General features: G+C 44.6%; 1 protein-coding gene across 1 annotated transcript; it reads right to left on the reverse strand.

Annotated features, from left to right (window-relative positions):
- Positions 1-3009: 3009 nt before the first annotated feature.
- Positions 3010-8159, reverse strand: ABT1 (activator of basal transcription 1). The gene is made up of 3 exons (XM_018557991.1): positions 7808-8159; positions 5013-5188; positions 3010-3379 (listed from the first exon to the last, which is right to left on the reverse strand). Exons 1-3 carry the CDS (start codon positions 8157-8159, stop codon positions 3014-3016), a joined length of 894 nt encoding a protein of 297 aa, XP_018413493.1. The 3' UTR covers positions 3010-3013.
- Positions 8160-14990: the final 6831 nt, after the last annotated feature.

Genomic DNA, 14990 nt, shown 5'->3' on the forward strand with positions numbered 1-14990 from the left:
ATTGACGCCGGAGGAAGTATCTGACAGCTGGGGGGAGGAGTTGCGGCCCGCCGTGATTGGCCGGCGGCCGCACACTACGGAGCCGGTGGGCGGAGCCTCGGGCCGCCCCGTCGTGATTGGATGGCAGCGGACCGTAGTGTGCGGCAGCCGGACACCTTACACCGGCGCCCGCAACTTCCCCACAAGGTCACCGCTGCCACCCCTTGGGGCTCTGCTGCCCCGAGGCCAGGCCTCGGTGGCCTTGTGGGAAATCCGGGCCTGCCCATAGGTACCAGGGCCACACATTTGAAGGGATTGGGGAGATGATAGAGTGCTAGTGGACACTTATCTTGAAGCAGTGACTAGGATGTTTTCTAACCTGGCTCATCAAATGTTCCACTAGATTGGCAGCCTCCCACATACATAAAACTGATGACAAAGACTGTCATTTCATCTCTATGGGGAACCGTTTTGCCAGTGTTTCCTAAAGATTTTTCACCAAATAGTTTCGGATTAAGCCGAAAGATTACTGATCCTGTCTTGTTAATATAGATTTCTCTTCTCTTCCTGTTCTGACATTTCACTTGGTCAGGAAGTGAGGGGCTTCTTGGTGACACGGCCAGTAATAAAACCCTGACAGAGGGACCAACCGTTCCCCTCTCTAGTAGAAAATGTTTTTGTTTTTTTTATTGCTGGCTGTCAGTTTCTGCTTGCCTCCTATCAAATAGACAGCAAGTAAGAGAAATCTTCCCAATAGGAACATGGCAATACAAAGTTGTGCTTTGATCCGCCTGTAACTGATCACTTTGTTTGCTGCAAGACAATTCCTCTGCAACCTAACTTCAGTTGGTACCATAATTTAAATTGCCATGTTCCCTGTTTCTTCTAGGGAGATGATACAACACAGAGTAATACCTTTAACCTGTGGTCCCACCAAAGCTGACAGGCCAGACTTCTTTTGTCCAGCAATTAAATGTAGTGAGAGGTAGTGACTTCTCTTGTTCTCTTCAAATGCTTGATTTGCCTTGTAGCAAAAGTCATAGTCCTCAGGTGTCCTCAGTGCCAGCTTACTCTTTCCAGGGAAACTTTTTTTTTAATGGGCTTTAGTACTTCAGGCCCACATAATGACTTATCCTGTGAATCATTCTAATTTCCTAATAAAGCCTTTGAATCCCACTGCACTGAATGTTTTATTCAAGAAAATGTTAAGGAATGTCCACACTTTCTGAACAACCGAATGCCTCAAAAAGCTGTAGGAGGGGGTAGCTCAACGCAGAGGATGCAAGGATTAGGCCGCTACTTAGTATGACATAATTAGGAAGGACAAGGCCTAAATTAACTCTTATGCTGCACAGTCTGCTAGGATTCAGCAGCTGTTGTTTTTATCATACAGATGGAAGTGGTTGGTGCACGATTCAAAATGGAGCCGCTGTTTTGTAATGTAGCGATGATGTTCATTAAAAGGCTGCTTTTTATTTATTAGGAACATACTTGTGCAATGAATATTGGCATGGCCACTCAAATTGTACATTGAAGGTGACCACGCAGAGCAATTGGAAGCCAGGGACAGAGCACTGTTACCCTATATTAGGAAGTGCCTGAACAAGAACCTTTATGGCAAGATTACCAGGTATTAGTTTAATGAAAACTGCAGCTTTAAAATAACTTACAAATTACATGAACATGTTTAAAGCTTGTATGAGATTTTACAGACTGCATTTACATATAAAATTTCTATTTTGCCTGAAATATCAGTACTGAAGGCAGCTGGCCTTTAAATGTAGGTTCATAGCCATAAAGTAATCGTTTAAGAGGTAAATTAGTACAGACAGGAGCACACTGGATCAGCATGATACCCAGGCAACTAACATTTTCAGGAGAGGTTAGTAATGGCGGCCTGCATATTTCCTCAGTAGTCACTTAACCTCCCTGGTGGTCTGATTGTCATTTTTTTCTCTCGTAATTTTTACTTTTAAAATTCCCACCGGTTCCGCCCCCTTGCGACGCGGACGCTCGCAAGGGACGGATGCCGGAGGACACAGCGTGGCTTGAGGGACAAGGTAAGCAACGCTACGCTGTAATCCCGAGTGTGGCTCAGGGTTACCGCTTATGGTACTGAAAATTAATCCCGAGCCACACTCGGGATTACAACCAAGGAGGTTAAAGCTTCCCTTCAAAGAAACTTTATCTTGATGGTGATGTACAAGAAAACTGTTTTGTACACTGACCGATGTGAATATGCATGCTTTCTCTTTTTTTTTTTTTACAGTACTGGTACAAATTGTGTGCTAATAGCAGGCAGACATCTGCCACTTATAGCAATGACCTGTCTCTGCAGTTACAGGACAAAGGCAGGTAAGAGCCAGCAAACACCTGCTAAAATCTGTAATGTATACCTATACATAAGTTTTTACCTTTCAAAAAAATGATCACTTCATAAACAAGCCAGCAACAGCAGCTTCCACATGTCTATATTCATAGGTTCACCTAAAGGGGTTATTCACACCATGGCAGTCTGTGCTATAGGTAATATGCATCATGTTAAGGAAGCCCATTTATTTAAACAGGCTGCCAAAATGTACTGAAGAACTGCACTTGCAGCATTTTTTGGCAATGCAAAGTAGTGCATTGCAACACATAACCTATCAGGGTCGCTATCTGTCACCGCCAAGATCCAGAGGCTGACTTTCAAAGCTAATGCTCCAGCAGGACACACCACACCTTTGCAGCATCAGTGACATGCCCACTGGAATCACCAATGCTTTGATGAGTTGGGAATACTACGATACATCTGTAGAGCTACAGATCATTGAACTTCGGTGGGTGTTCAGAAGACCATCACATATATGTCTATTAGTGATGGAGGATCAAGATGGATTCCATATGTTCGAGGTTAAAAAACAAATATTTACACTGAACAAAAGCCCTTAGTAGAAAAGTGGAAACTGCTGCTGCTCAGGGAAGAAGGCAAAGACGCTCGTCTGTCCTATATTGGTGCCCCAAAAGTTCAAATTTTACGGTTTTCTTTCCTTGCTCAAGAAGGGTTAAATATTTTCTGCAGAAGTGAGCGATTCGTCTGGGATCTCTCCTGTGCACGCTCTGCCTGCTCCTGCCGCTTCTCAATTCGTTTCTTGTCACTGGATGCCTTGAGGGCTTGTATTTCAACCTCTGTCTTGCGCTGTGTGAAGTTCCATTGCTTGTCAGGGATGGTGCTGCTTTCAGACTCCATTGCCCTCTTACGGTCGGCTTTGGAGAACTTTTTGCTGCGGTCTACATTCTGCAGGTAGAAATTAGTCTCTCTCTTAGCCTGCGACACTTCGGCGCGCATTCTCTGCTGCCGTACCTGCCTCTCGATAGCCAACCTCTCGCTAAGGTGAGACCACTTGAAACGGTGCAGATACTGTAGATGGAGAACATTAGCGAAAATTATTTAAGGTGGAACTCAATCTGCTAAATACCCCACAGAGGTTCTAAAAATGTACCATTACATTTAAGGTGGACACAAGACAACAACAAAAACCAGACGGGTTTAACCCGATAAAGGACCAAGGCCTTTTCTAATTTTTTGTTAACATGTTATAATCCACATTTTAGGCCTGAAAATGACTTAAAACCCCCAAACATTATACATTTTCTGAAAGCCAAGACACTGTAGAATAAAATGTTGGCAGTTGCAAATTTGAACGACATTAGCGCAACTTATTATCAAACCTAAAAATTTAGTGAAAAATGCACTTAACTTGAATTTAGTGCCCAAAAACACTATATAAAACCATTTTTGTAAAATATAAAAGATGAGGTTACAACGAGTAAATAGATACCCAACACGCCCAGGTTAAAAATTGTTTGCGTGCGTTAAACTGCGACAGAATTCAGTACTCCATAAAGTCCATAGATGACGCTTTAAAAGCCGCTACAGGTCATCAGTTTAGAGATTCGGATAAATGTTGGCCCTAGAATTATTGCTCGCACTCCACCGTGCGTGGCGATACCCAACATGTGTAGCGCGATCGTCCTTTTCATATGCATGCGCACCCGATGCGTGTTTACGTGACAAAGCGTGTTTTCAGGGGACTTCATTTTTTTATCTTTACATTTATTTAATCTTATTTTTAAAACTTTTTTTTTTTAAACTTTACTTTAATTGCTATCACATGGGGGTGGGGGGCTTACAAGCCCCCCATGTGATAGCATAATGGCAGTGACAGGCACTCTAAGGTGATGCTGGGGGTCCAAAACACCCCCCAGTGTCACATTAACACTCTAAATAAGCTATTAAAGTGCAGATCGCAGCCTGGTGACCGGATCGTACATGCGATCTGGCGGCAGCTGAGCCGCCAAAATTGCTTTACTGTAAAGCCGGTCGCTGGCTTGACAAAACGGAACAGACTCTCGGCAGCTAAAAGCTGCTGGGAGTCTGTGTAACCCCTTCCGACTTCATGACGGGATTATCCCGTCATTGGTCGTGAAGGGGTTAAACATTTCCCCACTATATGCAAAGCTATCCAAAATATATTTTTTGTCATGTTCTATTTTAGGCATTCCTCAAGCAGCAGGACAAAATACAACAGAAAGTTTTGCTATATTTTAACTATTTAAAAAAAAAAAAATACAGATGCCGGCAGGATTGAAAACGGATAAATGTTTATTATACAAAGAAAAAGTATATTGTTTTGATATGGAATTCCCAAAGAACTCTCCTTTACCTATGTTCCTCACTGTTTCCCCCCTTAAAAGTCTGCAGAGAGCTTGAAGTCAAATTTAAAGCATTGCCTGGAATAGGCATTGTATTTCAAGGCAGACCCTATCAAATGTTTAGGCATGCAGAATTTCTTATTACATAACATAGATTGTTCAGGTGGTAAAAATAAAGGCTGACCCTCCCATTTCAAAATCAGACTGAGCAGGAATATGGTAAAGCAAACATCAATTTCCTCAGAACAGAGAACACTATGAATCTGCAATATGTAAAGTTCACAAATACCAGTCAGCATTCAAAATTGCTGCCTCTATGGCAGAAACCCCAACCTCACCTTCATATTCCACAGGTCATCATGGAAGCGGTTCTTTTTCCTCGTACCCATGGAGGCGTTGTTCAGGCTAGATGCTACCAGCTTGGCCACACGTTTGTCCCGGAATTCCACCCAGCCCTCTGTAAAGTCACGGGCATTACTGCCCGCTTTTTTCTTCTTCTTGCGGATTGCACGATCTGCCAAAAAAGGGGTTGAAAACACAAAACATTACGCGATGTAAAAAAATTCAGTGAATTTACCACATCAAACTAAATTTGATCAGAAAATTAGGGGAGATCTAATGCACATGTGTATGTATAATTTAGGCCAGGGGTCTGGAGCCGCATGTGGCTCTTTCATCCCTCTGCTGTGGCTCCCTGTCCAGGGGCGGGACTACCGTCAGGGCCTCGGGGCCTGAGGGGGCCCAGTGAGGTCCGGGTGTAACTGCATACTGTGTGCTATTATTTCATTTAATTAGAAAAATTGATTATAATGGGCAACATTACAATGTAATGTTCTCTATTATAATCTATTTCTCTGATTACATGATTAGACAGGGCCGCTGTTCTATCAAAGTTTGTGACTACGTTACAATGTGTGACCGTTGACGTGGTCAGCGATCTGCCCTGGAACAGCCGATCGGTCCTGAAATGTCACTTCTATCCAACTTTGTGAGTGGGGTGGAGTCAGATAGAAATTACATTTCAGGACCGAACAGCTGTTCCAGGGCAGATTGGTTCTCCTGCACATACGATTTGCGATGCCGATCTGCCCTGGAACAGCTGAGAAAGCGTTGGAATGCTTGACCTATTGGTGGTCCCACATTCCACCGCTAAAAAACTGGGCAGGATTACATTGAAATGTGTGACCCCGTCACCGGTCACACATTGTAACGTAGTGACAAAGTTTGATAGAACGCCGCCATCAGGGGGGTACGGTCAATACTCATGTGAGGGCTCTGGGCAGCCTGGGGGGGGGGCCTCTTACACGAGTATCAGCTGTACCAGAGGCGGCATGGCAGAGGTGACGGGAGGGGGTGAAGGAGGCCAGGCTCCAGCAGCAGCAGGTAAGAGGAGCTGAGAGGAGGTACAGGGAAAAGGGGACCCCGGCGACCAGCCCACCTGAGCCCACCATAGAGAGTCTCAGATGGGCTGTGCAAGATCTATGGTGTGCTCTGCAGGGCCACTCTCAGGTGTGCGCTGCAGGGTCTCAGGTAAGTCCAGAGACCAGTGCGTTACTAAGCCCAGTGTTACTAAGCCCACATATACCTATATACATGCTATAGATAGCATAAAGGTAAAAGACTATATATGCCGTGTTATCTTCATTTTAGATGCCAAAAGGGTTTTGTGGCTCCCGGTGTTTTCTTTTCTGTGGGAAACGTGTCCAAATGGCTCTTTGAGTTTTTAAGGTTGCTGACCCCTGAACTAGGCCAAGGGTAGGCAAATCACATCATGCCCCTCCCTCTGGGAATCATGTCTGGATGTAAAAACCTTGCAATGCCTCATGGGATTTGTAGTTCCACAACAGCTGGAGTGCGAAGGTTGCTTACCCTTGAGTTATATGCATGTTTTAATTAAGATAGCAGGTGTCAGTAGTGGATCTGCCCACTGGAATTTCAGTTTTCATCGGATGCTGTAGTTTTAAATACTTCGATTTTGACTCTGCAGTACTCAATTTGCTTTGTGAAAACTATCAATATGTATTTACATTTCAAAAACCAAGTCCTATGTAGAATTTGTATCTTGCAGCTATCTGTAAGTGGGGACAGCCATATTAGATCTTTATATACTTGGGCTCTGCTCCATACTTTGCACCTCTACTTAATAATTGACTGCTCCTTACTATGTATCTGCTGGGTATTGAAAACAATGCACTCCCTGTGTGGCTGATATATTTGTTCAAGAGACAAGAAGAGTGACTACACTGAGAGCTTCCTGTGGCAAATCTACAAAATCTCTATATTTAGTAAAACAAAAAGGTTTTGGAACAAAAAGCAGACTTGTAAAAATGTTAAAGTGATATAATAAAAATGATGTTGGCATAAGCAATGCAATAATATATCAAAATATATGCTCACTGAAAACGCACTATTTTTGTAGCACTGACTCAGGTACTAAAGTCCCCAAACTTGGGTTTCTGCATCTGCATTCTTGCCACGACTGGATTGAAGTATTTTAGAATGGAATGGGAGCAAGCACCGCCATGGCAGGAGGAATGAGTCTCTAAATGTGAACAGGAAGAGACATGGCAAACCAAAACAAGCAAAACTTACTCCTCAGTCCCCAAAACATACAAGAGACCAACAGGTGACTGTCCACCAGGCTTCTTCTAAAACTGACCAAAATGACTGTACTGTAGGTAACACCCTAATGCTGTTGTTCCCAACTGGTGGGTTGTGACCCCGTGTTCAGTGGGTCACCACTTGCCTTCCACTGCGCCAGCTAAGCGGCTCCTCAGCCTCCCCCTAGCACAGCACTGTCATTTTTCGCACCGAGCAGCCATTCTAAATATGTTGCCCAGGCCTGAGTGACGTCACATTCTGCCTCCCGGCACCTCTACATGGCGCACAAGGAAGCTGTACAAGCAATGCACATATGGATGGAGCTGCTGGACACTGTGGCCTGCATTTTACTCCTAACCATAAATCACAGATCATAACTTGGAGGAGAAGACAGTCACATGTGCAATTTGTGCGATTCAACAGAAGTTGACCCAGGGTGGTCTGCAGTGTCTCCGGAATAAGCACTTTCCTAATTTAAATTCCAGAAAAGTCCTCCTTGTCACGTGGTAACAACCATACAATCTTTTCTTACCTTCGGCTTGCAGAAAAATACGCCCCACTTCTCCATGGACGCTCATCATGTTTCGGACGTGGCGAGGCCGGAGGCGCGGTGGGATGTGACCAAGGTATATGATGCCGGGAATAACTGACTTCTTCTTAATTCCATCAGGATTTTCATCTTCACCCAACATATTTGTCTGGTGTTCTGATGCATCCTCTTCCCCATGTCCATCCTTACTCACTACAGTCTTCATCTCTCCATTCTCAGCCTCCTCTTCATCTGTTCCATCCTCCTCTTCTGTCCCTTCTGTGTCATCCTCCTCTTCTGTCCCTTCTGTGTCATCCTCTTCACTGTCAGTTACCACCTTTTCTTTGCCTGACATGTTTTGAACTAAAAGTTAAGAAAAAAAATACAGTTTTAGGAAAAATGTTGTGTCTATACTCTCTGACAGGAGCCACAAAGTAAACCATTGATATTGTTTATACAACCTGCTGCTAAATATGAACTATCCAGCTTATGAACAACTCACTTAGAACCAGTTATTACTCCAATGCACCTGTAGAAAATACAGAATTAATTGAAGTTTGAGACAGCCAGGTAACTAGCATTTAAATTTGATGGTCAGGAAGGGCGCTCCTGTAAATCTCGTTACAGGTGTCAGCTATGAAAAAAAGATGCAGCCATCCAAAATGATACATTCTATAAAAGGTATTGAACACTCCCCTCCTGGGCTTCTCTCTACTGGTCATATTTCCATCACCTGACATTTAGGCTGTATGCACACCTTATCAAGCACTGCCAGTGTGTCTCCCTATAATGAGAGTTGACGTATCAAAAAACAGGCAACGCACATGTGAATTTGCATAATTAAAATAAAAATGGCTAACAAGTTTCTGTGCGTTAAAATGCATAGGTATAAATGGGCATTTGAAGAGGAAGCCTCCAAAAAAATGGTAATTTTTTTTCCATCCGCTAGGGCAGTGGTCCCCAATCCCCGGGCCGCGGATCAAATGGTACTGGGCCGCAGGCGAAGCAGCGCTCCCGACTCTGCTCTGCCCAGCTCCGTGTCACAGACTTTACTGCGGTTCATTGTAAAAACTTTGTACAATGAACTGCAGTAAAGTCTGTGACACGGAGGAGGGACAGCTGTATGTTCCGGGCCTGAATGCCCATCGTGGTAGACGGGAACCGGGACGGAGCGGCAGGGGACGGAGACAGGAGATGGGGCGGACGCACTAGCTCAATGCTAGAGCGGCAGCGGAGGAGACGGGGATGGAGTGGCAGGGGGCGGAGACAGGAGATGGGGCGGACGCCCGGGAGATCGAAGAGGTGAAGATGGAACTGCGCTAGGGGACCAAGTTTGTCCTGCCGTTGCCAAGTAGCATGATCAGACAGTATAAGCACCTCTGTCTAACCACACTGCTAGCAAGGAGAAGAAGGAGTACTGAGTGACAGCCCTGGTCTCTGGCAGCAGTGACCGCTCTGGAGACCAGTACTGCCATTCATAAAATATTACCCAGCACTGTGGGCTATGTATTTACCAGCAGCTATGGCAAGTAGATCACAGAGCCTTGCGGTGCCGAGTGAGCGTTTATGAATAAATGATCACCGCTGTGGGGCCTGTGTGATAAAGCTGCTGGTGCACTGTATGTTTACTAGCAGCTGGCAGCTCTATCACACACCCCTTTAGCACTGACTTGAGTTGGCTGCACCTTCCTCTACAGGGGCCATATGCTATATGCACTTGGTCCCCTAGTGCATAAAATAAAAATGTATTTTTTTTTTTTTTTTTTTGTGAGACTTCTTTAAAGTGATTGCCATGAGAGAAGTATGAGGTAAACATACTGATTTCAGTATGTTTCAGTCACAGTCCTGGAACAAGCATTTTGAAATGAGAAGATTCATTTATCTTTATACGTGTTCAGAGTCTGAGACTCACCGAGCATTAAAATAAAAGCATCAGAATGACAGCCATAGAACTAGCATTCTCAAAGTAATCACAGCCTGCATTATTCTCTGACGAGTGTCCCTTTAAAGTGTTCATGTCATGAGAGAAATATGGTGCCTGCCATTGCTGTCCTGTACCAGTTTTTGGCTGTGCCTGGTTTCTGTACTTGCCAGTTACACACTAATTATAAGCATGCAGCAAATCAGCATCGGAGATAAGTCAGAACCCCTTATTCCTCTACTTGACGCAAGTACTACAGTAAAATCATCAGTATCCAAGCCAGGTTTTTTTTCATGTCTGTGGCAAAGGGTCATGGATGTGATTTTCCATCAGTCTCTGTCCAGCTGACAACATTGTCACTATGACAGGAAATGAGGGAGAAATCTAACAGGAACACAATGGCATTACAAATAGCCAATAAGGGACCAATCATGCTGAAGGACATTCGTTCTCAAACATTAAAGTGTGTTGCGACTGAAAATGGAAACCCAGGTGCTGGCAACATCTTTTTTAACACAGTGCAACATACAGTTCACATGCATTTGGTGGTGCTTTTGGGGGTTCAGTCACAATAGCACCACAAGCAATCAACGTACGTTACCACAATGTGATTGGTATAGATGGGCCCTTATTATTAAGGGTTCACACCTGACCGTTTTGTAGCGCGTCCTACGCTCGATGAACGCTCTACAAAACGGTCAAAAAAATAAATAGCACTGTAGTCAATGGCCTCGTTCCCACCTGTCCGTATTTCCGCCCGTCCCGAACGCACTACAAAACGGCCCACGCATGAAAAGGTCCCGGAGCGTTTTTTGCTGCGTATTGGTCCGTTTTGTAGGGCGTTTTCCCTTTGTATACTGCCAAGTAGCCTTTGGAATCGCGCGACGGTCGCGCTGCTTTTTACCGCGAATCGCGGTAAAAAAAAACGCGTGACGGTCGCGCGACAGACGCGCATATTACAATACGCATAGGTGTGAACCAGGTAGTGACTGCTGAACCTGACTTTGCTTTTCTTTTTTTTGTGCTCTGTATCCACATTGGAGAGATCTCACTAGCTACAGTAACAACACTGTCACAAGGCAGGAAGATATCTAATTAATGAAACAAAGTATTAAAGGGCGTTCTAACTGTTCTCAGCTCTATCTAAAACTGTAGAACCCTCTGAAGTAAAGCGTGTCATGTTGGAGGGTGCGCAACTAATGCCATTACCTTAACAGCCTGTGTTAACTAATGATATAAACTGAATTCAGAAAACCTTCCTATCTAACTTATACAGCCGGTGGAAACAGATATAACCGGAGACTGACACACACGATTCTACTTACACAACCAGGAGGACTTGCAGCTCAGCTCTACACATACACAACGTGCGCTGTCCGGCGCAGCCTGCTGACGTCACCGCCGAGGGTGTAGCTACCACAACGCTACCAGGACGCTCCGGGTGGAGTGGGCGTGGATGGGAGTCACATGGTACGGGAAAGTGGCTGATTAGGCGGGAAGGCTGTGCAGAGATGTGAGGGAGTGTATTACCCTTGCTAGAGACGAGTAATGGCGACAAGCATTGTAAAAATGTGAGGAATATGTATTTTTCTCTAGCTATTATTGATAAAGTATAACATTTCCAGTTGAGTTTGGGCGGATGCCATTTCTTCTAATATCTCTGTGTGAAAAACAGTTGCCACACCTGTGTTCCCAGCTCCGCCTACTCACCTTACCTGCTAAGGTAGACCTAGTAAGAAAATGTGTAGTCTATTTTATAGCCCCACCCCCATGTGAAAACACCGAGGGGGATTTACCAAAACTGGAGCAGTTGCCCATACAACCACTAAGCTTTCATTTTAACTGAGCAGCTGATTGGTTAATATGGACAAGATACTGTCTGCTCCAGTTTTGATAAATCCCCCGCATGTTTTTTAAATGAATTAGCAGATAAATGCAAACTCTGACTTCCGGTCCTCTTGTCTTGGCACCGGTGAGGTCACTCAGCATCACTGCAGGATCCTGGGAATGCTGAGCCTGCCATATGTGTTTTTCCGGTGCACTTTCTTGTGGGATTTTCAGGAATCTGAGTGATGTCACCGACACCTAGTCTAGGTTAGTGGAAACCATTGTTGAAAGTGAATATCTTTTCATTTGATCTATTTCTCTTTTTTTAGGGGGGGCTACTTAAAAGTAGGACCATCCAAGAGCACCTTTAGGAGGGGTAATCCTTGTTGGAGTCTTCATTTCTTTAATATAGAGAATTCTGCCAGCTCAGGGAAATGAACTGACTGGAGTGATCACCACAGACGAGATATAAACAAAACCTAGGGGTGCTCTACTTCAGCCTTATGATCAATTTCCTATTAAAAACAAGTCACATTTTTACTAACCAACCGGGCATAATACCAGCTAGGTGCCATGATACCTCAATATTCCTTATGGGTGATGGTGACTGTTCCTTTAAAGCCAAACTCCAGTTTTTGTATTTTTAAGCCTATTTTAGGACCTATACTTTGTGGTTATGCTCAGTGAACGCACATTACCATAACACCCTTTAATGGCATTCCAACACACCTTTCCAGCTCACCTCAGTGCACAGATAGGAACCGTCTGTGCGTTTTGGTGCGCTGGGTTAAAGAAAACAGATTAATGTGTGATGTATATATGGGGTCTAATGTGACGTTAAGTCGAACCCCCCCTCCCCGCTTTAAGGACTTACCTTAAATGATGCCTCTTGATCCGATCATCTTCTTCTCTCCTGTAGTGTTCAGGGGTCCCTCCAGCACTGGTGCCTGTCTCTGATCCAGCGCTGAATACTGTGTCCCACGGAGTCAGTGCGGGTGCACACTGCCAGGCTGCCTGCATTGACTTACCCTGGGACTCTCTTCTCCTGGCCGAATATCTCTACTGCGTAGCCACCCGCCCCATGAATCTTCATGGCTGCTCAAGGATCTTCAGACGGGAGCGCGCGGCGGACACACAGGTAAGGTTTAACCTTTTTGGTAACTTTTTTTTCCTCATGTTTTTGCATATATCTACTGCTTGCTAGCAGTACATACATGCATTATACCCTGAGGTTTAATTATACTTCAAATATCACAACATTTATTTTGTGATCTAAACATTTGTGCAATAACGGTAAGGGGAGTAGAGATCGGCTTAAGTTGACATTTTAAGTGGACCCATAATTACACAATGACCTTCAAATCTGGGGGGCACACATCAGCATTACCAAATTACATGATTTCCTCAGAAAGTACTTTTTTTAAATTAAAAAGTACTTTCTGCTGCAAATGAAAAGAAAACCTTTTTTGAGTTCCCTCTTTTTACTTCCAGCCTAGGCAAAGATGGTCTCTACTAGCATTGTGGGTCTTTCACATTTTTAGAGACTGCAAAGATGCTGTTCTTCTCAGTCAGACATTACTGTTATAACAAACTCTGCAGAGACATTTATTTTAGTCTTAAAGGAGAACTATGGGGTCAGTGTTTTTCCCCATAGTTCTCCTTAGGGTAACGGGAGGACACAAACTAGCGTCCTCCCATTACCCTAAGCTCAGTATACCGCGAGCAGGGCTGTACAGTATTTAATTTTTTCCGCTTTGTTAAATGTCCCCCATAGTAATGTCTAGCTCCCCATTCTCCAACAGACTTTGATAAGATGTGATGCTACATTCAGGTTTCGCACATTTCAAAACAGGAATCAACAAATGCCCCACAAATCGAACCCGGGTAGATTCGCCCATTGCTAGCGTTAAAGGAGAACTATGAGATGAGTGATTTGCACTCACGTCATAGTTCTAGCCGACCTGTGACAATGAGACTGTCACAGGTCGGCTCAGTAGAACGGGAAGTGAGTGAACACATACCGGCGTTCGCTCACCTCTCGATCCTGTCACAGCTCTCTGCCGTGACAGGGGGAGGGGCTGGATTCCCCTCTCCCCGCTCCGATCTGCCAGCGCTGACTGGCGGAGCGGACGGGGGAGGGGGCGGGCACAGCTGGCTTTGCCTCTAGATAGGCAGAGCCCCCAGGGGCAGGGCCCTCCTTACCATCTTGTCTTGAATTGTATTGTAACTGTAATGTCTTCCTTATATTGTAAAGCGCTGCGCAAACTGTTGGCGCTATATAAATACTATAATAATAATAATTAAACCCCAACCTATTTTTTTTAACATAGTAGGAAATACAAAAAAATATGGATTTTGGATAAAGAAAAAAAGAGAGGCTGACACATAATCCCGCGATCGTACGATGAAATCCCGCGATCGTACGATGATCGTAAGGTGTGTGGAAGCCGTGCGACCTCTACTACTGTAAGGTCGCACGACTTTTAACTTACAAAATGTTTCGAAAACCCGCCGAGCATCGTACGATGTTCGGCGGGTGTGTGGCATGTTCGTAAGATAAAAGCCGGACAGGCCGGTGTGCGCAAGTCTTGCGATGGTTGTAAGGTGTGTGCCCAGCATAAGCCAGCTGACCTCAGTTCAAATGCCCAACAGTTCATTATGGTTATAAAGAACTCAGCCTGGTGATATTCATCATAAATTCGTCAGGAACTCTTGAACATGCATGATCCGCCTCAAACCCATAGTGACGCCGAATGCGCACCTCATCCCTACATGACACATTGATAAGTTCATTTAAATCTGGCTGATCTTTTATACACAAACACACACAATCGGAAAAAGCTTTAACCATACAGCTTAATACACTGCTGAAATACATCAAGCTACACGTTAAATGTCAGTGATGGTGCGGTTGTGGTTCATTTTATTTGTTAGGATTTATGAACCTCAATAGAAAGGTTGGCATGTCCTCCGGTCACCCAAAACTTAGTATATAGCAAGATATTGCCTGCTATATGCTGAGAGCACAGAGCCACGCTGCAGCCAGGATGGATCCCGACTGATTGACAGCTGGCTCTGTCTCTCTACTCAGCGCTGGAAAAACAGAGAGGGGAGGGGGGAATCCCTGCGGGGAGTGGTGAATGACAGTCAACGCTCTCTGCAGGATGAGGATCAAGGAACTCAACGATCGGCGGTATGTGTCCACGGACTTCCCAATCAACAGAGCCGACCTGTGACAGCTTCAGTGCCACAGGTTGGCTTGAATTATGGGGATGAGTGGTTTTCACTCACCGCATAATTCTCCTTTAAATTAGGAAAAGAATAACCCTTCAAGTGTTGATCTTGTATAAAAACACAGGATCAGCACTATGGACAGCTCAGAACATATTGAGTGGAATTTATCAAAACTGGAGCAGACTAAATCTGGAGCAGATTTGC

This window comes from Nanorana parkeri, unplaced genomic scaffold, assembly GCF_000935625.1.
Source record: "Nanorana parkeri isolate BGI_ZX_2015 unplaced genomic scaffold, ASM93562v1 scaffold315, whole genome shotgun sequence".
In the NCBI taxonomy this organism is placed as follows: domain Eukaryota; kingdom Metazoa; phylum Chordata; class Amphibia; order Anura; family Dicroglossidae; genus Nanorana; species Nanorana parkeri.

Bases quoted from the DNA above. Each gene is read 5' to 3' on its own strand.
- ABT1 (XM_018557991.1), bottom strand. From the start codon at position 8,159: ATGTCAGGCAAAGAAAAGGTGGTAACTGACAGTGAAGAGGATGACACA. The intron at 5,189-7,807 runs GTAAGAAAAGAT...CTTTTTTGGCAG, and splicing joins TATTTTTCTGCAAGCCGAAG to ATCGTGCAATCCGCAAGAAG. The intron at 3,380-5,012 runs GTGAGGTTGGGG...CTCCATCTACAG, and splicing joins ATGACCTGTGGAATATGAAG to TATCTGCACCGTTTCAAGTG.